The sequence below is a fragment of the Lemur catta genome, chromosome 5, assembly GCF_020740605.2.
Source record: "Lemur catta isolate mLemCat1 chromosome 5, mLemCat1.pri, whole genome shotgun sequence".
NCBI classification, from domain to species: Eukaryota; Metazoa; Chordata; class Mammalia; order Primates; family Lemuridae; genus Lemur; species Lemur catta.
In genome coordinates, this window is record NC_059132.1 from 51,197,119 (window position 1) to 51,222,280 (window position 25,162).

General features: G+C 43.9%; 1 protein-coding gene across 1 annotated transcript in view; it reads left to right on the forward strand.

The window, feature by feature from the left end:
* The first annotated feature begins 2,470 nt into the window (after positions 1-2,470).
* LOC123638266 (androgen dependent TFPI regulating protein) overlaps positions 2,471-25,162 on the forward strand; it is a 64,466-nt gene continuing 41,774 nt past the window's right edge. Inside the window, 6 exon segments of the mRNA XM_045551766.1 lie at positions 2,471-2,623; positions 17,769-17,799; positions 18,631-18,653; positions 19,217-19,351; positions 20,973-21,021; positions 21,024-21,073. Of these exon segments, the coding sequence (XP_045407722.1) occupies positions 2,471-2,623; positions 17,769-17,799; positions 18,631-18,653; positions 19,217-19,351; positions 20,973-21,021; positions 21,024-21,073 (441 nt within the window).

Sequence of the window (25,162 nt, forward strand, 5' to 3'; positions counted from 1 at the left end):
AGTGCCTTTCAGAGTGGGCTTGGTTTGGTGACTGGAAACCCACACAGGCCCTTACCAGACTTCAGATGGGGCCCTTCCAGAAAGTTCTAGTTTTTGAAAAGCAGGCAGTCACAGTGGCCTCTGAGAAAAACAAGTGCTCTTGGCTGTGGCGCACGTACAGCAAATGGCAAGTGGACAAGGGCTTCTAGGGGCGCAAAGTTCTCTGGAAGGAAGATCCTAGTCTCCCGGGCACTGTGGCTTCAACTGGGCGTCAAACACACATTTAATTATTTCCAGAACTATTCCCCTTTTACTGGGGAGAGGTCCTTATTGGTCCTTTATCACCAGGCAGTGACGGTGACAATCGATTCAGAGGCAACAGGGGTTACAGGGAAATACAAACTTCACTGGGTAATAAGCATGGAATAATCAGGAAACTCAAGGGTAAGGAAACCCTAAATAAATCTTAAAAATACCAGAATTGACCAATGCGAACTGCAAGTCTTTAGTAGCACATGCAATTTACCTGCTATTGCGAATGTTGCCGAGGGGACAGAGGTGTGCCAGACACGCCTGGAGGAGCTCACGGTCTGATCGGCTACATCACTTAGGGCTCCTGCAATGTCTCAGCCGGGAGTTTAAGGATAGGACCATCCACCCCAGGACAGGCAAAGGTAGGGGCGCCTATAAGAACTGTGGGAGTGTAGCTCAGCTTTAAAGAGAATGAGCCATCGCAAAGGGCCCTGTGCAGGTTAAAAAGCTCCACTTTATTGGGATCTCATGGTTAGTTGTTTAGCAACGGCAGCTAGCGGGCCTCTCTCTTGTGGCAAAGTGAACCCGCACTCCCTTAGACTTGTGCACAATAACCTCAATGACTTCGTGCCCTGGTATCCTTAATTACGTTGCACCACTGTGCTTCTTGCAGCCCTCACTGTGGCGTGTCCACACCCCGCACTGCCACTGGCCCCACAGTATGTGTCGCCACGTGTGTGGATCTGTGGGACTGGGGCATCCAGCCAGCCTCTGGGAGGCTTCAATTGCTCCTTTCATTCAGTGGATGTCCTGGCTGTGGGGAGTGAGACAGAAGCTACTCCAGCCCCATTTCACACCGGAGGGCATTAACACCCCCAGTGAGGCTGAGGTTTGCAGACGCCCTGCTCTTCCTACCTCACTCCTCCATGGCTGGCCTAGGGGTTACATCTCTACTAGGCAAAACCGTTATTTAAGCCGGTGGCCCTGACTACTTCACTCAGTGAGATCACTTTAATCCTTATCTTCTGCATGGTGTCTGGAGCTCCCCATGATTTAGTCGATGCGTTCATCGTTAGCTCAATCTTCCATATATTTAGAATGACAGAATAATGTGCAGGATAATTTAGGCTCCATTAGTATTTTATGCATACCTCTATTATAGCACTTATCACATCGTGCTGTAATTTCTTGTTTACATGTCTGTCTCCGCCACTTGGCTGTGAGCTCCTCCAGGGCTTCAGCTGTCTTACTCATCTCAGTGTTCTACCTCCTCCCCAGAACCTCGCTGCTGAACACTTCGAACACAGTAGGTTTTTAATGAATGAGCCAGCTCTATAGTAAGGCTCAGTAGCCAGTTATATCTGATTTTCACATATTCACTTATTCAACAGATACTCTTCTTATTAATTTTTTAATTGCCAAATAAAAATTGTACACGTTTATGGTGTACAAGTTTATGGTGTACAACGCGACATTTTGAAATCTGCATACAGTGTGGGATGGCTAACTTAAGCTAATTTACATATGCCTTACCTCACATACTTATCATTTTTTTCAATGACAACAAATCCATGTAATACATTGAAATTAGTTATAGTTATCATGTTGTACAATAAATCTCTTAAACTTATTCTTCCTGTCTAACTGAAATTTTGTATCCTTTGCTCAACTTGCCCCAACTCCCACTGCCCACCCTCCAGCCCTCGGTAACCACCTTTCTACTCTCTCCTTCCACGAGTTCAGCTTTCCCAGATTTCCTATATTAGTGAGATCATGCAATATTGGTCTCAGTGCCTAGCTTATTTCACTTAACATAATATCCTCCAGGTTCATCTATGTTGTTGCAAATGACAGAATTTCCTTCTTTTTAAAGACTGAATAGTATTCCAGTGTGTACATGTATATCGTATTTTCTTTATCCATTCATCCATCGATGAACACTTAGGGTGTTTCCACATCTTGGCTATTGTAAATAAGTCTGTGATGAACATGGGAGAGCAGACATCTCTTCAACATATTGACTTCCTTTCCTTTGGCTATAGTGAGATTGCTGCATCATATGGTAATTCTATTTTTAATTTTTTGAGGAAACGTCATACCATTTTCTATAATGGTTGTGCTAATTTAATTCCCACCAATAGTGTACCAGGGCCTGCTGCAGGACTTCAGCTGTGACACACAGAAGGACACCAGAGGGAAACCACTCAAGACATTCATGGTACCCTGGCCAGCGCTAGCCATGATGAAGACTTTTACATGCATATACCACTTCCTTATGTTGAACTGGTATATTTTCCTCAATTTTTACATCTCACAACACAGAAACAACAAGGAGAGTTCCAAAATCTTTGCCAAGGGGGGACCGTGGAAGTATTTGACTCTCCTTAATCTGGTTAAGTCCATATGGCCATACCAGGTGTCAGTCTATTTCTCTATAATATCATATCATATCATGTCATGTCATATAATATCACATATCATCTTTGGATTTTGTTAAATACAAAATTCCATTATCTGTCTCCCTTCTTCATTGTTTGTGAGTTTTGGCTTTTTCTTAACAATTTGTTCTGAGAAACCCAATTTGGAAGTTATCTGTACTTATATTTTTGTGCTGGCTCATTGTTAAATGCTCTTTTGAAAAGAACCTCATCTTGGAACACTTCTCAGATGAGCCCAAATGAGGCACTGAGCTAATGGTTTCACCATGGGATTGACTACAAATGCAGGAGGGATTTTGAACTTTGCTTGGGGAAGTCTGTGAAGAGAAGGCAGAGTGGCGTATGTTGTGTAGGAAGTGTAATTTCCAATGAAGGAATAATGCCATTTTATAGCACACACAGACTAACAGATTTATCTAAGAAAAGCAAACACATTTTGCCATGTTCAGCCCCCACTTCAATTTTTTATAGGCTCCGTCTCCATCTTAAAGGACAAATCACCCAACTGAATGGCAAATACACATTTTCAGCTATTTAAAAGCCAATCCTATGACTTAATCCCTTTTGTCTTTCTAACCTGGCTGACCACATTCTGCAGTATAAATGAATGGGAGAAGAACAGATCTAAAAAAAACTATTTGGGGAATATATAAAAAATATTTTCCAAGTTAAAAGCTAAAAATGGAGAATCATTTGAGGATGTGAATTAATGTTTGAGGTTTTTGACTAAAATATAGGCTGCCATGTAAACAACTGATTTCAGAAATGACAAAGTAGTCCAATCTTTTGGAACCATAATCCTCATTTGGCAAGCAGAGAATGTTCATGGTCAGAAAAACGGACACTACAATACTTAGGGATAGAAAGTGAGAGTTCAGAGCAAAGAGGCCTAGAGGTGCTGCTTCCTCCTCACCAGCCAGGGGCTGGCTTCTTGCTTTTGGCCTGAAAAATTTGAGCCCTGCACATAGCTCTAGTGTGTTTGAAAATTTCAAAGTCACTGTTTCAATCATGGAATTTTTAAAAGGAAAAAGAAAACAAACAGAAAGTAAAACAAAAAATGCTTTTGTAGAATGAAGAGTATCACAGTAAAAACAGCAACAGCAACAATAAAAACACTACCACCACCACCTTCAGTTTGTATCTATTGGCTTTATATTAAAAACAGAAAACTAAAAGAGAGGAGTGTCTGCAGCCAGGATTGACGTTCTAATCAAATCCAATTCCAGGATGGATGTCCTACCTTACAGTAAGTTTGGCTAAAAATAGATTTATCACCACTTCCATAAACCAGCTCCCTGACTCCCTATATACATATAAACACACACACACACACACACACACACACACACACACACACACACACACACATATATATATAGCTAATCCTGACTTTTTAATTCTAGCTCACTTATATACCTAAGAACCCTCATTTTCCAAGAGTGGGGAAAGATTCTTACCTTGTCAACAATACTGTAATTTCCTAGTTTTAATCCCATTTTTGCTTCCCTGAATGATTGGCCCCCAAATTCTATTAGTTTTGCCTTTTGCTGGGTTTATTCCTTCTTCCCCAATCTTACTGTCCCATCCACTCCAGGCTCTTACTAATTTGTACCTGGATGACCATGTCATCTCTTTTTTTTTTAATTTCAAAATATTATAGGGGTATGAAAATTTTTAGTTACGTGTATCAATTTTGTTATGCTTGAGTCAGGGTTATAAGCGTGCCCATCACCCAGATAGTGTTGACTGTACCCGTTAGGTAGGATTTTGCCCATCCCATCTTCCCCCTCCCCCCCTGCTTGATTTCCACCGAGTTTTATTTCCCTCTATGCACATATGTGCTCATTGGTTAGTTCCAGTTTAATAGCGAGTGTATGTGTGGTTTGTTTTCTCATTATTTAGGTATTTCACTTAGGATAATAGTCTTCAGTACCATCCAAATTGTTGCAAAATGAATTAATTCATCCTTCTTAATGGCTAAGTAGTATTCCATAGTATACATATACATTTGGTTAATCCATTCATGAATGGATGGGCACTTGGGTTGATTCCACATCTTTGCATTGTACAACTGTTGACTGTGCTGCAATAAACATTTGAGTGCAGCTGTCTTTTTGATAAAATGACTTCTTTTCCTTTGGATAAATAATCAGTGGTGGGATTGCTGAATCAATTGATATATCTACTTTTAGTTCATTGAGGAATCTCCATACTGTTTTCCATAGAGGGTGTACTAATTTTCAGTCCCACCAACAGTACATAAGTATTCCTTTCTCTCTGCACCCATGCCAGCATCTATTGTTTTTGGATTTTTTAACAAAAGCCATTCTAACTGGGGTAGGGTGATATTCCATTGTGGTTTTAATTTGCATGTCCCTGATAATTAGTGATGTTGAGCATTTTTCTTATGTTTATTGGATATTTATCTATCTTCTTTTGAAAAGCTTCTCTTCACGTCTTTTCCCCACTTTTTAATGGGGTTGTTTGTTTTTTTCCTTGCTGGTTTGCTTCAGTTATCTGAAGATTCTGATTATTAGCCCTTTATCAGATGTATAGCTTGTGAATATTTTCTCCCATTCTGTAGATTGTCTATTCGCTCTGTTGATTATTTCCTTAGCTGTGTAAAAGATTTTTAATTTAATCAAGTCTCATTTATTTATTTTTGTTGTTGCTGTAATTGTCATTAGGGTCTTCTTCATAAATTCTTTGCCTAGGCTGATACCTAGAAGAGTTTTTCCAACATGTTCTCCTAGAATTCTTACAGTTTCCATGCCTTGCATTTAAGTCTTTTATCCATATTGAATTAATTTTTGTGAGTGGTGAGAGATACGAATCCTGTTTCATTCGTCTGCATGTGGCTACCAATTTTCCCAGCACCATTTATTGAATAGGGCTTATTTTCCCCAGTGTATATTGTTGTCTGTTTTGTCAAAGATCTGTTGGTTGTATGTGGATGGTTTTATATCTGGGTTCTCTGTTCTGTTCCATTGGTCTATGTGTCTATATTTGTGCCAATACCATGCTGCTTTGGTTACTATAGCCTTGTATTATAGTATGATTTGAATTCAGGTAATGTGATGCTTCCAGATTTGTTCTTTTTTCTTAAGATTGCTTTGGCTAGTCAGGCTCTTTTCTGGTTCCAAATGAAGCATAGCATTATTTTTTCTAGGTCTCTGAAATATGATGTTGGTCTTTTGGTGGGGATTGAATTCAATCTGTAAATAACTTTGGGTAGTATGGACATTTTAACAATGCTGATTCTACCAATCCATGAGCATGATATGCTTTTCCATTTGTTTGTGTCATCTGCGATTTCTTTCCTCAGTGTTTCATAATCCCCCTTTTGTAGAGGCCTTTTACATCCTTGGTTAAATATATTCCTAGGTATTTTATTTTCTTTGTAGCTATTATGAAAAGTACTGAGTCTTTGATTTGATTCTCAGCTTGACTGTTATTGGTGTATAAGAATGCTACTGGTTTATGTACATTGATTTTGTAACCTGAGACTTTGCTGATCCAGAAGTCTTTTGGTGGATTCTTTGGGGTTTTCTAGATATAAGATCATATCATCAGCAAAAGCAATAGTTTGACTTTCCTGATTTGGATGCCTTTGATTTCCTTCTCTTGTCTGATTGTTCTGGCTAGGACTTCCAGCACTATGTTGAATAGAAGTGTTGACAGTGGGCACCCTTGTCTTGTTCCAGTTCTTAGTGGGAATGCTTTCGATTTTTCCTCATTGGTTTTGATGTTGGCTGTGGGTTTGTCATATGTGGCTTTTTATAATCTTGAGATATGTTCCTTCTATGCATGCCTAGTTTGTTGACCTTTTTTATCATGAAAGGGTGCTGGATTTTGTCAAATGCTTTTTCTGCATCTATACTAATGATCACATGGTCTTTGTTTTTGGTTCTTTTTATGTGGTGAATCACATTTATTGATTTATATATGTTGAAACATCCTTGCATCTCTGGGATGAATCCCACTTAGTTACGGTGGATTATTTTTTTGATGTGCTGTTGAATTTGATTTGCTAGTATTTTACTGAGGATTTTTACTTCTATATTCATAACGGATATTGGTCTGTATTTTTCTTTTTTTGTTGTGTCCTTTTCTGGCTTTGGGATCAAGATGATACTTGCTTTGTAGAATGAGTTGGAGAGGATTCCCTCCTTCTTAATGTTATGGAATAATTTCTGCAGTATGGGTACCAGCTCTTCTTTGTAGGTCTGGTAAAATTTAGCTGTGAATCCATGTGATCTGGGGCATTTTTTGCTGGAAGATTTTTTATTACTGTTTCAATCTCGTCATTCATCACTGGTCTGTTCAGGAGTTGTATTTTTTACTGATTGAGTCCTGGGAGGTTGTGTGTTTCCAGGAATTTGTCAATTCCTCTGTGATTTTGAGTTTATGTGTGTAGAAATTTTCATAGTATTCACAGATGATATTTGGCATTTCTGAGGTATCAGTTGTAATATTTCCTTTTTCATTTCTGATTGAGTTTATTTAATTTCTTTCTATTTCTGGTTAATCTAGCAAGAAGTCTGTCAATTTTGTTTATCTTTTCAAAGAACCATTTTTTTTCATTGATCCGTTGTATTTTTGTTTATTTATTTTCCATTTTATTTAGTTCTGCCCTGACCTTAGTTATTTCTTTTCTTCTGCTGGCTTTGGGTTTGGTTTGCTCTTCCTTTTCTAGTTCCTTGAGACGTGTCATTAGATTGTTAATTTGTGATCTGTCTGCCTTTTTCATGTAGACATTTAAGGCTATGAATTTTCACACTAGGACTGCTTTTGCCAAAGCCATAGATTTTGGTAGTTTTTGTGTCCTTTGTCACTCAGTTCAAGGAATCTTTTTATTTCCATCTTAATTTCATTATTGACCCTATCATTGTTTGGCAGTGGGTTGTTTAATTTCCATGACTTTGTATAGAATTCAGTGTTTCTCTTGGAATTTATTTCTACTTTTATTCCACTATGGTCTGAGAAGACACACCATATGATTTCTATTTTTTTGAATTCTTTGAGACATGTTTTGTGGCCTAAGATATGATCAATCATGGAGAATGTTCCATGTGCCGATAAGAAGAATGTATATTCAGTAGTTTTTGAGTTAAATGTTCTATAAATGTCTCTTAGGCCCACTTTTTTTCTACAGTCCCATTTAAGTCCAGTCTTTGTTTATTTTCTGCTTGGATGATCTTTCCAGTTCTATCGGTGGGGTGTTGATGTTTCCAGAAATTATGATGCTGCTGCTTATCTCTTTGCATACATCTAGTGGGGTTTGCTTTATGCATCTGGGCACTCCTGTGTTAGGTGCATAAATATTTAGGATTGTTATGTCCTCTTATTGAATTGTTCCCTTTGCCATTGTCTAATGACCATCTTTGTCTTTCTTCACTATTTTTGATTTAAAGTCAATTTTATCTGATATGTGAAGGACTATTCCTGCTTTTTTTGGGTTCCCATTTGTATGGAATGTTTTTTTTTCCATCCTTTCACCTTGAGTCTATATGAGTCCTTGTGGGTTAGAAGTGTTTCCCAGAGACATCAAATACTTGGGTTGTATTTTTTCAACCATTCAGCCAGGCCGTGTCTCTTGAGTGTGGCATTTAGGCCATCCATGTTGATTGATAGAATTGATATGTGCAAAGCTGTTCTGTTCATCCTGTTGAGTTGTACCTTATTGCTTTGTTTTACCTCTTGTACTATTGTTTTGTATGAACTCTGAGCTTTAGCTTTTGGGTGGTTTCACTCTGGTGGGTATCTATTGTGATGATTCACGTATCATGCAGTTCTGAGTATTTCCTACAGGGCAGGTCTGGTCTTGACAAATTTCCTCAGTGTTTGCTTGTCTGGAAAAGTCTTTATTTTTCCCCACATATATGAAACTTAGTTTTCCAGGATACAAAATTCCAGGCTGACAGTTGTTCTGTTTAAGAAGATTGAAGATGGGGCCCCAATCCCTCTGGCTTGTAAGGGTTCTGTTGAAAAGTCTGCAGTTAGCCTGATGGGTTTTCCTTTGTAAGTTAATTGATATTTTCATCTCATAGCTTGCAGGAGTTCCTCCTTTGCATTTACTTTGGCAAGTCTGATAACTATGTGTCTTGATGATCGCCTCTTTGCAATGAATCTCCCAAGCATTCCTTGAGCTTCTTGTACATGGATGTTTAAATCTCTAGCAAGACCAGGGAAGTTTTCCTCAATTATTCCCTCAAATAGGTTTTCTAGCCCTCATGTGTTTTCTTCTTCACCCTCTCTCATTGATGCCAATGGTTCTTATATTTGGCCATTTTACATTATCCCATATATCTTGTAGGCTTTGTTAATTTCTCTTAGTTCTTTATTTTTCACTGAGTTAATTTGAAAGTGTCATCTTCAAGCTCTGAGATTCTTTCTTCTGCCTAGTCTAGTCTATTTTTAAAACTTTCCACTGTGTTTTGTATTTTCTTAAATGAATCTTTCATTTCCAGAAGTTCTATTTTCTTTTACATGTTGATCTCTTTAGTGAATTTTTCATTCATTTCCTGAATTGTTTTTCTGGTTTCTTTGAGTTGGTTTTCCATTTTTTCTTGGATTTCATTGAGCTTCCTTATAATCTAAATTTGGAATTCTTTATCTATCATTTCAATATTTTCATTTTAGTTGGTATCCATTACTAGAGAGCTGGTGTTCCTTTGTTAGGGTTGTCTTTTTAGCTCTGACTTTTAATACTTCCAGTGTTCTTTCTCTGATTCCTTCTCTTCTGGAGAAGCTGTGACTCCTTATTTTTGGATTGTCATTTGTTTAGGTGAGGCTTTTGTTTTTCTACCCTCTCACTCATAAGGGAGTATTTGTAGCATATGTTGGGTAAGAACCTTTGGCTTTGCTTGTGGGTGCTTTGATGGGGGGGGTCTAGTTTCTGAAAGGATGCCTTGTTATGACTGTCTTTAGTGTGGTGGTTTTCTCAGTTGCTACTTGTTTGTAGGCTATAGCAGTGGTGAGCTATGTATGTGGGCCAATTCCCTGGCTCTCTTTGATGAGGGAGGATGGAGGTCTTTGAGGTCATTTCTCTTCCCCCAGTCCTATGGTCCTCTTAACATTGTCAATTGTATTTGCATACCAGTTTAATCTTTGAAATGGTAGCTTGTACTTAATGGGTAAAAATCAGCTGCACCCTGTATGATTGTGTCAGTAAACACTGTAAAAGGCTGTGCAAATTGACCTCCCTGTCAGTAGGTGGCACTTGCCAGAAGGAACAAGCTGCAGTTTTATTTTGGGGATCTGTGATAAGCTCTAGTCTCTCAGGAGAAGCACTCAAATTCCCCAGGTGGTGGGTGGGGCCCTGGAACTTCAAGGTGAGTCCTTATTGTCCACCATAGCAAAGGCGGGAGCAGGAGTGAGGCTGGGAGGGCCTGGGTTGGATGAGCCTACCCTCTAGCTCCACAAAAGCTAGTAAGGTAACTATTTTAGCAGTGGTCAAAGGTCTTCTCTCAGCCTTCTGGGGAAAGCCACCAGAGATGGGCTGATGTGGCCCCACCCAGCTAAAATGTCTGCTAGTGGAGGTGGGGCCATCTGAGATTCACAATCTGGCCGTTGGGAGCAAGTATCACTCTTCTCCTCCCTCCTCTGCTCCATGGTCTCTCTCTGGCATCTGCCAGCCGACAGGAGCTCAGACTAGCTGAGCCCCCCCACAATGGTGCTATGGGCTGGGAGCTTCCCTGTCCGGGATCCCACCCTGGGCTGAGAGCATGGCCTTCCTATGGGGGGAGGGGTGCTCCATGAGTGTGCTATTGTTGGGACCCACACTGTGCTCTCTTTTCAGTTCTGCTCATGCAGGCTCCCTCACCTCCTGAGATTAGTTCACCAATCTCCCCTCTGTGCCCCAAAGCAATACAACTGAGTCCTGGGAGTATGGGATCTGGCCTGTGGGCCTGTCCCTGGTTCCCCAAAGATCAATCCCTGACCATGCCTGGGAGAAGCACGCCTGTCCTGAGTTGCCTATGGGGTGCTCAAGAAGGTTTGATGTCCCCCCACTTTGGGGCTGTGCCCTGCTCTGATGGAGCAGCTGGGTGAGCAGCACTGGGCAGGGGGGCTGGTGAGCAGGGAGCTCACAGTCTGAGCACTCCTGAGTCCTCTGCAGGTCTTTAAAAGAAAGGTCTGAGCCTCACTCTCTGTGGAATCCCCCAGCAGAGGGGAAGCAGCCCCTCCTGAGAGCCCTGGCTCAAGCGTTTCTCTCTCTCTGAAGCCATGGGCAGGGGAGGGGAGCAGGAAGGAAAGAGCCTGAATGGAGGAAAGCTAGCACATTGGTCATCTCTGTCCCTCTGTCCAGAAGGCAGCCCACCCTGAATGCCCAGGTTCTGGGGGTCATGCAGATCCCCTGGGACCCCCTGACCCCCTGTGGCTCCTGCAGTCTGGGCCAAAGTTGGGACATGCTTGTGTGAGAACGAGCAAGATGAAACCTGAGGGGCTGGATCCCCTTGGGGAGGACAAAGGCACACGGTGGGTACAGAAGCAATATGGTGCCTGCTATCTCTGCTCGGGTCAATGTGCCTGGAAGCACCTCAAGGGGGCTGGCAGCCTAGTGCTTTGTCCTCAAGAAGCTTAAGGGCTCATGAGGGTAGAAAGGCTCTCCAGCAGCTCGGGAGCCTGCTGACTGCCAGAGATGGGAGGGAGGAACACACTGCTCCACCTACCCTTTGCGCTGCACTCCAAGCCTCCAGTGGGTTGACCTCTGCCAATATCTTGCTCCTTCTTATTCTGCTCTGCAACTTCTTCCTGTGGTATCTCTTGTACATTCTGGCACTTTCCCTTGGAATTACACCCAGTCTATGATTGTTTGTTTTTTCTTTTACATCTAAAACTTTTCCTTCTGTCTGAGATGATCTGGCAGCTGGTGTCTCTGGTCAGCCATCTTCCCTTGGCTCCACGTCATCTTTTTACTGTCCTCTTCCTACCCAATCCAGCCTCCTACCACTCTGGTTCCAGATTAATCTTCTGAAAGCATTGCTTTTTAATTTTTATTTATTTATTTATTTTAATATCATGACCTGACTTGAAAAGTGTTGTCTGCTGCTCAAGAAGCCACAGTGGCTCCCTCCTGCCTTCTGACACCAATCCTAAAGTCCTGATTCAAGAGCTGACCTGATTCCCCAGCCTGCAGGCCCCCTCTCCCCAGAAAGGCTGGTCTCTTCTGCAGAAAGGCCTGTGTCTCACCAGTATTGTTCCCTAGGCTTCTTGCTCTTGCTTCTCCGCCCATATTCTCTCTACCCTTGAAAGAAAGGCCTCCTTACCTCTCTCCACTGCACTACTCCTTTCACAGACCGCTGGAAATCCCCTGATCTTAAAGTCTTTGCTGAATAACTCCACCCCAAATTTGTTTTTTCCTTTCTCTGACTTCTGCAGCATCTCAGTCTGTGCTTGTTTATGTATAGTATTTGTTTTCTCATTTCCTCTCTCCCCCATATGTGAGTCTTAACATTGCAATCAAACTCTAAGCAGCTGAAAAACCGGAGTTTTGTCTCCTAGGTCCATGCCAACCCTATCAGGCTACATCCTAAGTTGTGCTCTCCACAGCGGTAGGCACAGGGTGCCCGCATAATCACACTCTGCAGCTTGGAATGGGGACTTGGCTGGACGCTGACTTTTTCTGCATTTCTGAGCAATATATCTCCTCTGAGATCTTCTGGCTTTTGTAAATAACCCGAGAGGGGCTTTCCTGTGGTGATTTCCTTTCTGCGCTTTGTCAGGTGTCATCTTGAAAGCATGACTTAATGAAATGTTTCCGAACCAGCAAAAAGATGGGTTGAGAGTATTTCAGAGGATTGATTTGAGGGTAGATTTCAAATACATTGCTTAAGGTGAAACATTGGGCCTTAAAATTTCTAGCTCTTGAGTTCCCATGGGCTGATGAATGGTTGTGTTTCCTAATGACTAACGAGCATTAAGTCATGATTAATTAGTTGATGGTTGCATTTTTAAGTCAGAAAAGTCTCACAACTTGCTCTAACACTCTTATATTTATTTTAACTCAGCTTGGAGAAGTCAGTATCCAGCCCTGCTTACCAGGAAATTTACATCCCCTCCTCAAAAACAGCTTGCATTTCTAATTGATTGACTTAGTATCAGCTGTGTCCCCTTGGTCAGAGCAAAGCCCACCCTAGTGCAAATCGGCGCTCTGAGCATTGCCCGTTCCCCCTGCAGCTGTCCCAGGGGAGACAGACAGCAGACAGGACCTGCATGGGCAGCTTTCCTGGCATCCATGGTTGGGGTGCCACTGAGAATTGGTCAGGGTGACCAATTTCTGACTAAGAAGAGTAAAGGTAGGAGAGGGGAGATAAGAGTCTCTGCCTAATGTGGGAGAGTACTGACCCCAGCAACGAGGCAGCTGATCCCCTGCTGGGAGGAAAGGCAGTGTAGCACGCTGGTTACCATTGTGAGCTGGGGCTGGGCTCTCTGGGATGTACTTGTCCCACTGCTTACTGGCTCTGGGACCCTGGGCTAGGCACTTCATTGTGTCTTCTATTTTCACATCTGCTAAATAGAAATAAAAATAGTACCTAATCACAGGGTGGCCAGAGGGATAAATGATCCAGCAGGTGGGAAGCGCTCAGAATGGTGTCAGCACAGTGTAAGCAGTGGATGAGGGAGAGAAGATGGGAGGGTGATGGTGAACTTCGAGTCATCTCATCTCCAAGCAGAGCTGGTATGGGGGGATGGTGGCTTTGTGGAACATTGGTCTCCTTGCTGAGCACTGAGGTTGGTGGCAGATGGATGCTGGCAAGGGCCAGTCACCCACCTCGTGGCTCTGGCCTCTTCCTCCCCGAGCTGCATGCCCCATCTTCCCAGCTGGAGGAGGACCTCTGTGAGCCACAGCTCTCCTACAGGATCTGGGGCAGTCTTGCAGGCAGAGTTTGCAGGCTCAAGCAGAGAACAGCAAACAGTACTGAGTGGGGAACTCTAGGAACTAGGTGTGCAGCCCAAGGCAGGCTGCTCATATTGGCTTACAAATGTTGTGTCCCCTCCTGTCCATCCACTCCATTTCCATCCAGAAACTGTCCCTGACCCCAGGGAATATGAGCAGGAGGTGGGGGTCTAGAGGACGTGCAGCCACAACAACTTGGCTTGCAGAGTTCATTCGGTTTGCTGGGGTTTCCTCTTTTCAAAGAAAAACTTCCTTCTGAAACATGGTTAGAGGTGGTGCTACATAACTGGGATCTCCAGGGGGGATTCTGACTGGTCCCCTCCCTCCCACATCCCCCACCCCTACTTGGCCAACAGAGGCATGGCCTTCCCCTCCCCCTTTCATAAAGCTGCCTAAGCCTTGGGCAGCTCTGACCTCATCATCCTCCAGCTCTCATGATGACAGCAACAGTGACATCATCACATAGGTCCTCAGGGATGGTGACCCAGGACCAGGGGAAGAGAGGTCCTGAGAGACCCTTCGTTGATTTAAACTCCAAGGCAGCCTGCAAACAGTGTAAAGTTGGGGTTCAATTTGTATTATGGCACCCACTTCGATAATTGGGGATGACCTTTAGTCAATCTGCAGAGCTCTTCAGCTCACCAGAGTCAGAACACACTTGACTGTTTCTGCCTCACAAAGATGCTCTCAGATAGCTGGAGGGGTAAGGGTTGATAAGGAATAGTCACCACCAGCATTCAAAATAAAATATCTATAATAGTTGAGCAACTATGACAGCATTTTGGTAGGTTGTTTACACACAGTATGGAGATGAGCGATCAAAGGCTTGGCTTCTGAGGACAGAACACTGGCTGTGCTCACTTGCTGTGTGATCTTGAATGAGTTACCTAACTTCTCTGTGCCTCAGTTTCTTCATGTGTATGGATACTGTGGTGAGGCATCCAGATACTCCCACCTCCCTAGCTGCCTTTGCCAGGGTGTAGGGCTCTCCCTGGGGCTGCTGCGTCCAGTGACTGGCCAATGTGGGGTACAAGGGTCTTGCTGCAGGACAGCTCTGAAGGGCCAGCTCTGCTCCCGCGCTGCTCACAGGATCAGCTGACTCCATACAGCTGCGTTGGCCTCCCTACTTCAGTCCTACTCCCCCTCCCTCCTCTGGATGTTCTGAGCGCATGCCTCAGCCAACACCCTGCAGCACACCTCGCATCTCAGATTCTGTTTCCCAAGGAAACTGACCTACATGTGAAATGGTAAACATACGGAAAGGGTTCTTCCTCCTCCTCTTCCTCCTCTACTTCTTTTCCTTATTCCTAATAAAGACACAGAGCCTGTCCTGGCCTGCATTATGTCTAATACAATTTCTGGTACCTAACCGACACTCTGTGAATGTTGGTTGAATGAATAAATGATCAGAACATGATCCTAGCCAGCATGAGCCACTTTTGAGGGAAGCCCATCCCACCCATAAGGTACTCTATCCCACACCTGTCCTGCTGCTGTCCTGCAGCCAGCTGTCATCAGCTCTGCGACATTGGCCAAGCATTCTTATACTTCTTTCCAACCCGTCCCGTGATGTTCTTGGTCTCGTGTTTTATCCTCATTATTCCCAATTGGGTTCTCCAAACTATTTCCTCTCCTGTGTTCTTTATTTCATTCTTTAATCTCAGTTTCTTACAGAAGTTAAATGCACATGAATAATGGTTGAAATGGTGCATTATGTATGAATACAGATACATACTTGGCAAAGGCTCCCTTCCACCTGCCCCGAACACAGCCACCACCGTTATATAAAGTGCTCATGGCAGTTAGTTCCCATTCGCAGCAGGTATTGCATCATTTCCAAGGAGAGGAGTAAGAGTTCCAGCCTGGCTGAGTCAGGCACCCAGTCCTGAGTTGGGCGTCGGATTACTTGACTCACCCAGGAAGAATTGTAATGTTTTGCTCAGGAAACTTGTGGAATCTCCCTCTCTGGAATTATTTTTTAAATAGAAGAAATTCTCATTTCCTGGGGTAGTTTAAGAGGGTTCTGGCTTAACAACAAGAAAATAAACTTGATGACTTAGAAAGGCTAAGTTTCCACAAGTTGAAGATTTTTGTGGATTTGCGAAGACACATGAATATAAAAACTAAATATCCTTTTAGCTACAGTTTCTTAAATTGCATTAGTTATTAAAAAATGTCAATTCAGCTCTGTCGCAGGTGGTAAATTTGTCAGCTAGCAACAGAAATAAAAGACAGCTAAGGAATTTAGAATAGCAACATTTCGGGAAAAGACACAGAGCACTCAACTAGAGGAGGATTAGGGCAGAGCCAGTAGACAAGACAAACCGGGGAGCAGAAGCTCTGAAATAAACTCTGAACAAGAAGATGCCACGAAGTCTGCTTTCCTGGGCTGCCAAAATAGTTGAAAAATGTAAATGACAGTAATTTTGTTGTAAGATTCTTCAAAGAAGACCAGTTGTTGTTATCATATTTTACTGCAACTGTGTAGTTTTCCAGGGCGGCCTTAACAAAGAATCACAGACTAGTCTTAGACAATAGGAATTTATTTTCTCACAGTTCTGGAGGCTGGAAGTCTGAGATCAAGGTGCGGGCAGGATTGGGTCCTTCTGCGTCCTCTCCCTGTGGCTTGTAGGTGGCAGTCTTCTCCCTGTGTCTTCACATAGTCGTCCCTCTGTGTGCGTCTGTGTTCTCACCTCTTCTGAGAAGGACACCAATCAGATTGGATTAGGGCCCACTGTACTAACCTCATTTTAGCTTAATTATCTCTTTAAAGACCCTTCAACATATGCATTTTTCTGGGGGACACAGTTTAGCCCATAGCAGCTGACACTGTCTCCCTTGATTGTTCTTTCTGTGCATGTTTTATAAACATTGCATTGCATTGTCCTTGAAGAATGAGCAGACTGTGGGTTTCGGTGAGCTGATCCAAACGTGTCCTCAGCGCCCTCCTGGAAGCTTCCCCAGAGAGCCCCTCCTAGTGCTCCAGCTCAGCCCACACGGCTCCCACGTCCATCAGCTCTGGCCTGCTTCTCTCTCTGGGCAAGTCCCTGCCACCTCCCCCCTGAGCGGCTAGGTGGGGGCTCCACTAATACCCCTCGTTGATTTACACAGTGACCTGTCAATTGAGCAAACTGGACGGCAACAGGGCCACCTCTCAGACACGGTGATGCCAGTGTGACACATGCCTGAGAGCCGGGCCGAGGGGAGGTGGCTGGCAAGCCTGCAGTGTGGAGCAGGTTTGTACTGAGGGCGAAGGCCGGAGGATCTGAATAACGTGTTCTTTCCCTCCAGTCCGATCTGCACGCTGTGTGACCGGGAAAGGCAAGAGAGAGGACGAGCTTGACTCCTGAGGACTCTCGAAGGCTCTCGCCTGAGGAAAGCCGGTCACATGGGCTCCTCGTGCTGGGTGGAGGGAAGGCGTGGCAGACACCGGGCGGATAAACTGCCGTGTTGATGGGACACGGCAGGGTCCGCACCCGGGCGCTGGCCGGCTCGTCCTGACGACAGCAGCAGCCTGGGCAGCCGGAAGTGACACCAGGGCTGAGGGGAGGCTGCTGCTGGGGGCGGGGGAGGAGGCAACCTCTAACCCCTAGCGCAGATGGTGAGCATTGGGGCCGCAGCCCCTCCCCGCGGCATTTAAAGCTGTTGCCCCACCCCTCCCTGGAACGCCCTCTTCCGGTTTAGCTTCCTCCTTCCTTAGGGCCCGGGGGGTTCTTGACCTCCCTGGTTTTTTACCACCGGGTCATTCTTTGCCTCTTTTGCTGCCCTCTTTCCCCTCCTGTCCCCTAGAGGAGGGCGTTTCCCCCACACCCGCTTCCTGCTTCTGCCCTCTCTCCTCTGTCTTTCCAGCAACCTCGTCCCAGCACGAGGGTCCAACTGCGTGGATCTCCCGGCCCCACCTCTCCGGGGACCGCTGGGTCTGAAACGCCAAGCGAAGTTCCTCTAGGCGGGTGGTCTCAACCTCGACTGCTCCGGATTAGAGTCACCGAGGAGGACTGCAAAACCCCCCAGGCCTAGGCCACACCCAGACCTATAAAATGAGAATCTAGGGGTGGGAATCAGGCATCGGTATTTTTTGAGGTTGTTTGTAAGTCTCCCACCTGGGGAGAATTGTCTCTCTCCTGACCTCCCCTAGTCCTTTATCGGAACTACTTTTAGAAACCTGATAATTTTTTTTTTTTAAGTTTTTTCAAGTCTAGCTCAAGAACAAAACTCTGGGTTTCAAATTCTGGCTTTGGCCTTTACCTGTCATGGAACTTTGGCGAGTGTATTAATCTCTGTGTGCCTCAGTTTCCTCATCTGTGATATAGTGGTGGTTGGAGCTTAATAATGAAGTTGTTACAAGAATTAAAAGCTTCGTTCAGTGCCTGGCACACACCAAGTGTTGAATAAAAATCAACTATTATAGTTTTGAGTAGTCAGTAAGATTTCTGAATGCTAAATTTATGTCTAATTCAGTGGTTCTAGAACTTTAGCCTATGTAAGGATCGCCTGGAGAGCTTGTTAGAAAACCATCTCTGAACCTCAATTCCAAAGATTCTGATTCTATGGTCTGGGATGAGGCTGAGGTCCCACAGTTCTCACAAGCTCCTGGGCAGTGGGTGCCACTGGTCTGATCCAGCCCTGTGTCCTCTCCTGCCCACCCTCCCAGCCCAGAGGCACAAGGCCAGCTCTGCTAGATCCTTCCATGAGTCCAGACCTCAGGGATTGTTCCCCAACAGCCGACTTGTTCAATCATCCGCCCAGCTCCCCCAGGTTCCAGAACTTGCCTGACTCACACCCTAAAAGCAGAGTCCAGACTCCCTTCTTGCACCAGTCCCGAGCTTTCGAGGATTAGCATGGATTCTGGTGTGAGCGTAACTCAAAACCAACCCAGCAGGCCTTAAATGAGAAGCCATGGGAGTGTACAGAACAGTAAGAATGGGCAACATTTGCCTGTGGTCATATTCCTTCCTTGAAAAAGACTCTGCTTCTCTTTCACCCGGCTTCGGGGACCTCACAGGACTTAGTAATCCACCAGAACCCACGGTCTGGTTTATCCTTGTGGATTCAAATCACTCCACCAGCCAGGTCCTCTCTGTAAGGTCTTCAGGCACCCCCTGAAAGGAAGGAAATACATCAACTCCTCCCTTAGGAGGGCACACTCTTGTGTCCTTCTCGGGAGAGCACAGAGCTTCAGCATGGTACTCGTGAATCTGTTCTGGCTTCTCTACTGAGCTTTCAGCTCGAGGCATTCTTCTTAATGTTTCCCCCCTGAGGGTGCCCGATGGTGCCCACCACTGTGTCTGGCTCTTTGTCCTGGTGCTGTTTATTTAGTTCTTCCCACCTCTGTGCCACCAACATATCTATCTCATTCCATTCTCCTTCTAAGCTGACTATTTTGTTTCCATTTTAGCTCAAGCTCATTACACTGAACACTGTACACATTATTATCCCCCAAACAAATTTACTCCATCAGTTTTTGCAAGCAAGGTCAGGACCCAGTGAGCTAGAAGCCCAGCCCAGGAATTGGCTTTCAACCAAAACAGCCCAGCAGCCCCCTCCCTCTCGTGTCAACATTGCTCCCAGAGGGATGGAGTTTTCCATCAGTGAAGAAGGTATTAATTAAAGCAAATGAAAATGTCCTCATTTGTTGTAATGAATTTAGCTTGTACAGGCTGTTTTCTACGGGGTCGCCTGCTTGGATGATGCGCTAAAAAGAATCAAAGGGAGAAAACGCATTAAGTTCCTAACTGCATTCAGAGACCTGCTTTTCACCACACCGGCTTTTCCTGTATCCGCAGTAAGTCACAAAGATGCGTTTGCAATACAGCAGACAAGTGCATATGAACAGACTCTTCTCCTGGGCTGTAAGGCTGTTTGGGAGCCCATTAGTGGGACCCAGAGCAACTGTATTTGCATCAGTATCCTATCTGACTGCACCGCATTGCCCAGTGTCTTTAGGAAATAGGGCACATGACTGATCAGCTTTATCGTTAGCTTTTGTCCCTTTGTGAAGGCTTACTAGAAGATCCTTGTCGCTATCTGATGGGGAAGTTTGAAGGAGCCTTCTTAATCACAATACAACTGACACAGCCTTGGCTCCATCAGGATGATAGGAACGGAGAACCTGGGGAGGGAGATGACTTATTAGCCCTTTTATACATCGTGTTTCATTTGCTACAATTGGCATATGTTACTTCTGCAAATGGAAAACCATCAAATTAAAAATGTTTTACAAAAGATATGCGACCTTCAAAGTTGGCCCATGGAAAAGACAATTGAGGAGAGCAAGGCAGCCTAGTGTGGGGTACACAGTAGGCACCCCATTCATGTTGTTGAATGAATGCACATCAAGAAGAAGCAAGACATATGCAAGGAACAGTAAGCTGGTGTGCCTATGCTGTCCACGTTTCTGGGACATTGTTCACGTTTCCATTCATTAGCTGGAATGGAAACCAACTGAGATTAAGCCTGCCGGCTGCCCAGCAGGGCCTATAATTAGAAATGACTACCTTCTTCCACCTGTCATTGTCCTGCTTCCTACAGCACTGGGACTTCAAACTTGAATGCAAAATGAAACTCTCTAAACACTACTGAATTTTCAGATAACAGAGCAGTACTGGCATTCCAGTTTTACCTGGCAGGACACCTCCACCTCCACCCCCACAGAACTTCTTCAGGCCAAGAGTTTTTTTTGTTTGTTTGTTTGTTTGTTTTTTAATTAACAATGAGTCTGTTCGTTTTTTGAGGCTTAGAAATTGAGCCTCTAAAATTTCAGAAAATAGGAAGATCTGAAGATTAGTAGAATTTTCCCCCCATCTCTGCACTGACTTTGTAACACAGAGGACAGATGCTGTGATGAGATAGCCAAGGAGCCCAAGAGGAGGGAGATCAGTTCAAAGTCCTGAGCAGGGGAGACCCACCTCTCAGTTTACCAGCTTGGGCATTGTCCTGGGGACGTGGCACTTCCTGTCCTCACTTCCCGCCTACCTGCTTCCTCTTGCCACATCTACTTAGAGGGTGCGTGAGGGACGTGTAAGACCCAAGACACTCCATGTACCCACTTTCAGCATCTCTGGTGAAAGTTTAGAGAAAGAAGTCATCGGTTAAAATAAATGACTAAAGGTCTGTGAATGCTGTTTATCCATATCTTCTCTGCCTACCACGGTGACAAATAATTGATCCCCAACTTACTAGCACATTGAGGGATCCCCAGAGAGCACAGATACAGAAATTCTACAATAATCAATTTTTCCTTCATTTTACATTCCTATAATGTAATGTTTTATATATATGTGTAGATATAGATATATGATAGCTTTAAAATAGGTATTTTTATTTAGTTATGTTTCCTTGTTTATCTTAGAAAGCTCTGATTAAAAACAAACTTAATGATGCCATTCTTGTGTTTTATTTTCCAGTTTGTATTTTTGGCATTCTGTACCCTCTTTCTCTACAATCAAGAACTCATTAGCCCAAGATCCTAGATGGTGTCTTTCCAGTGTGGCTGAATCATGCAAGGGCGAGTGAGGAGGGAAATTCAGTGAACATAGAACACCAATAACCTCTGTACTGAAAAGTCCAAAGTGTCTTATTTATGTTTCCAAACTTCTCATCAACTCCCCAAATCCAATCTACTCCTCCCTCTCCATCCCATCACGGTTTATTTAAAGAGCACCTTGAGGGAACAGAATGGACAAAAACTAGTCCTGTCATTGCAGAAAGTGCACGGAGAGCAGAGGAGAAACCCAGGCAATGAGTCTCTGCCACGTTGCTTAGGAAGTCATTGAAAAGACACTCAACCAGAGGGCAACTTTTTGGTGGCTGCAGTCCTAAAAGAGGAGTGACCTCTGCAAATAACACGTCATGAAATTCCGATCTGGGAATGAAATAAAGGAAGCTCAACAAAAACAAAAGTCCACCCCAACATCCAAAGAATGTGTCACAGCTCAGGAGCAGCTACTTAAGCAATTCCCATCAGGACTGTGCATCGCAAATGGAATTATCATTCTCCTATTTCCATGGATACATTTCCATTTGGTTTTTCACTCACTCTTGTGTTTTTGGGTGGTTAAATAGTAAATAGACCTGTTCTGAGATATTTAGATCACTGGAACCTGAACACCAGTAACAGTGACCCAGACAAACAAGGCTGCCATGAGGTTGCCCAGGTCTCTGCAGGAGGAGTGAGACAGAGTCCTTGGTGCCACACACACAGAGTAACCATGCAAAGCCCCAACTCAGCTTCTCAGTACTTACACGTGGATTTCCACGTTAGGAGTTTATAAGAAGGTGTCAGATTCTGTGAAGCAAATGACATTTAAAAAAAAAAAAACAAAAAAAACACAGGGTCCAAGCACCAGGGAGCAGCATGTTAGGACTCCTTGGGTTCATTCACAGACTTTCTGCTACCACCAACTCTTCCACTGTCATAAAACTCACCTGCTTACCAACTTGGAACAGCAACTCGGTCCAGCAACTCTTCCCCTGCCACATGCCCCACTTCCCAGGAAAAAACCCTAATTTCAGTTTAAATATTGTGCTCAGTGAGTTAACTGATTGTTAAAATAGACTCCGGTTCTGATCTAATTCAGAGTTCAGGACCAAAAAGCTATATAAAATAAGTCTATCTCTAGGAATCCTCCACTTACCTTCTTCTTGTCCGACAAACTCCTCACCTGCCCAATTTCCCATTAATATTCATCTGAAACACTACGTAGGGAATATTGCTGCTTTTTTATGGAACTTTACACTGTATAAAGCATGTTCCTCAGGTATAAGCTCATTTAATTCACACAACCTTCTTTAGAAAACTACTGTAATCCTGATTTTTACAAATGAAAAAACAAAAACAGCTCAGAGAGGCTAAGTGGTTTGCCTGCAGGCCACCAAGCTTGTATGTGGCACAGCTAGGACTGAAATTCAAGGTTAATTCACTCATTGTTGCCTTTTGCTACAGCAAGTCCAGAACGTGGTTCAATCTGGTTTTATTTCATAATTCACCAGGCAATCAAGAGAATGTCACTTTACTGGATCAATATAGCAAAGTAAGAATTCTTACTTAAAAAAAAAAAAATTCCAGAATTGTCATCTGTATGCTAGTAGACCAGAACTCCTAGAAGTGATGTGAAACAACTGGCTGAGCTAGATGTTACTGAAATAATAAAAAGGCAGTCTTGTAAGTGTCTTTCACTTGGAGCCAGACACATTTATCAAACACCTTCTCAAGGCTTTGGGAGCTCATCTTGTAGTTTTCTTACAACGGCTGCAAGCTCCCTCTCTCTTTGGGGTTCCATTTCCTATGTTGATATAATGTTGGATTTCTTCCAAATAGTTATGATGGTGATGCCCAATATTTGTGACCTTGCTAAATAAACAGCCATATGGATTTTTGATAATTTTAGAAGCAGAGAGCTGGATAATGTACATCACGTCCATGAGCTAATTAGCAAGGCAGGCATGTACAACAGAGATTCTTAAATATTTGGGGGCCTTCGTGAGCTGCTCCTTGACACTGCTCCTTGCCCTTTGGTCATTCAAGTAACCTGAATCCCTTGGAGAGAAGGGGCAGGGATCAAAGGATGTGGGACAATGGTGACAGGAGAGACGAGGAGGGGGCCACCTGCCGTGGGTCAGACACAGATGTTTCTGTGATTCTCTCAGTTTAATTGCAGAAACTCCCAACAGAGCCATCTCTAAGAAAAATGTTGCTATCAGCAAAACTGGCTCTGGGTGTCCCTAATGTGAACATCCCCAAACTTCCTGCTTCCTTTTGTTGTCTGCTCCAAATTGAGTGTCCTTATGACTGTATCTCATCCCTCTCTTCTAGACTGTGTCCCTTACTGCGGACATTTCTGTCCTCACTATTAAATCCTCCTGGCCTATTGCCTTGAGGAATGCTGTCTGCCAACCTCTTAAATCCTAGTGTGAGCTGACAGGCCAATGGCTGCTACTGGGTCGATTTGTTTACGCTTTCCACATTTTACCAAGTGCCCATCCATGACAAGCTGAAGGAGCAAATATGATGGTGGGAAACCACCACTGAGGCAGCCAGAGTGATAGTGGGCAGTCTTCTGGACATTTGCTATATGATGCTGCCATGTGGGGCTGACCCTGGTCCCTGGACAGCTGCTTTTTCCTTCCCACGATGTAAGAACTATTGTCGTGCACCACCAGTGCTGTGCTGTCCTGAGAGTTTCTTTCATTTCCCAGCACCCCTTATTCTAGCCTTAGCTTTGCACTATTTTCCCTGTTACCATTTGTGATGCTGCCCCAAGTTTTATGAGTAGTGTTTGTCAAAGTTAAGAAATACCACTCTCCCCATGGACAGAGTGTGGTTCTAGAACCTTCATGAATAATGAAGCCTTTGGAATCCTCCCAGTCCAACCCTTGTGGCTCATTGGAAACTTGTCTTTGCAGTGAGAGCGTTCTAAGCTGACAGTCGTCTGCTTCTAATGGACCTTTTTCTGCCCTTGTTATGTATTCAAACCAAATAGTAACATCAGTGAGATGTGTGCGTCCTCCATGGACGGGGCGCCTTGTTGAAAGCAGATCAGCCTGACTGTTTCATTGCTAAGCAGATCTCCACTCTTCATAAAAGAAGGGAAAGAACAGCAAAGTATTCCTCCAGGTTTTGCCAGGAAAACATTAACTCCTCAGGTCTTATCTAAATGCCTACTAAAGATAGAATCAGAGCAGACAGACTTAAATAGCAGGAAGAGGACTCTCAGCAACTGAGAAAGCTATCAGATCCTAACCAGAAGGGAGCTGGGGAACTTATTTCTCTGGAAATCAACCTAAATTGTTTAGGTTGCCCCAAAGGAGAGGTGAAATAGATCAAGGAACCCTCTCTGAGCCCCGTCTATGTTTGAGAAATAGTACCTGACTATTGAGAATGTGTGCAGACACTTTATCAGCCATCAAGGACTGCATGAGGCTAAGTTATTATCTCATAAAACTTAAGAATTACTGGCCAGGATGCATTGCCTTAGCTCTTAATCCATAACCACAGAGTTTTAGAACTAAAAAAGCTTCACTGATATTAATGTAAGTTCCAAAACCATCTGCTCTTAAGAGACAGGCCTTTCCCTGGCTCTTTAAATTGAAGAAGTACCAAATACAGCTACTTAGTTATTTACTATTATATATTGTCACTTATTCACTTGAAAACTAACTGTTAAGTACGACTGTGTGTGACACTGTGATGGCTACTTGGCAAGGGTTTTGACATCTGGTTGAGTCTAGAATACTCACACAACGTTGAAATAATAAAATAACAGTTAACACTAATACAAGGCAGTGGCATAGGTAGTGTCATGCAGTGGGACGTGATTACTGCCAAAGAAGGACAGGGACAGGAAGGCTTCTGTGCCCCGTCCGTCCTGGCTGGCTGTGACCCACATGCAGGACATGGCTAGGCAACCTGGACGGTCTTTGAGTCATCTCCCAGGGGTGTTCTGAGGAGTCAGAACGTCCAGGGAATGAAACCAAATCATCTGGTTTCTTCCTCAGGCATAGCACCCGAGATGTTGTCTATCACCAGAATTCAGACCCAGTCTCAGATTTTTCTCTTCCACTCACAAGCTTGGTGTGAAATTGTCGGGCTGCTAAG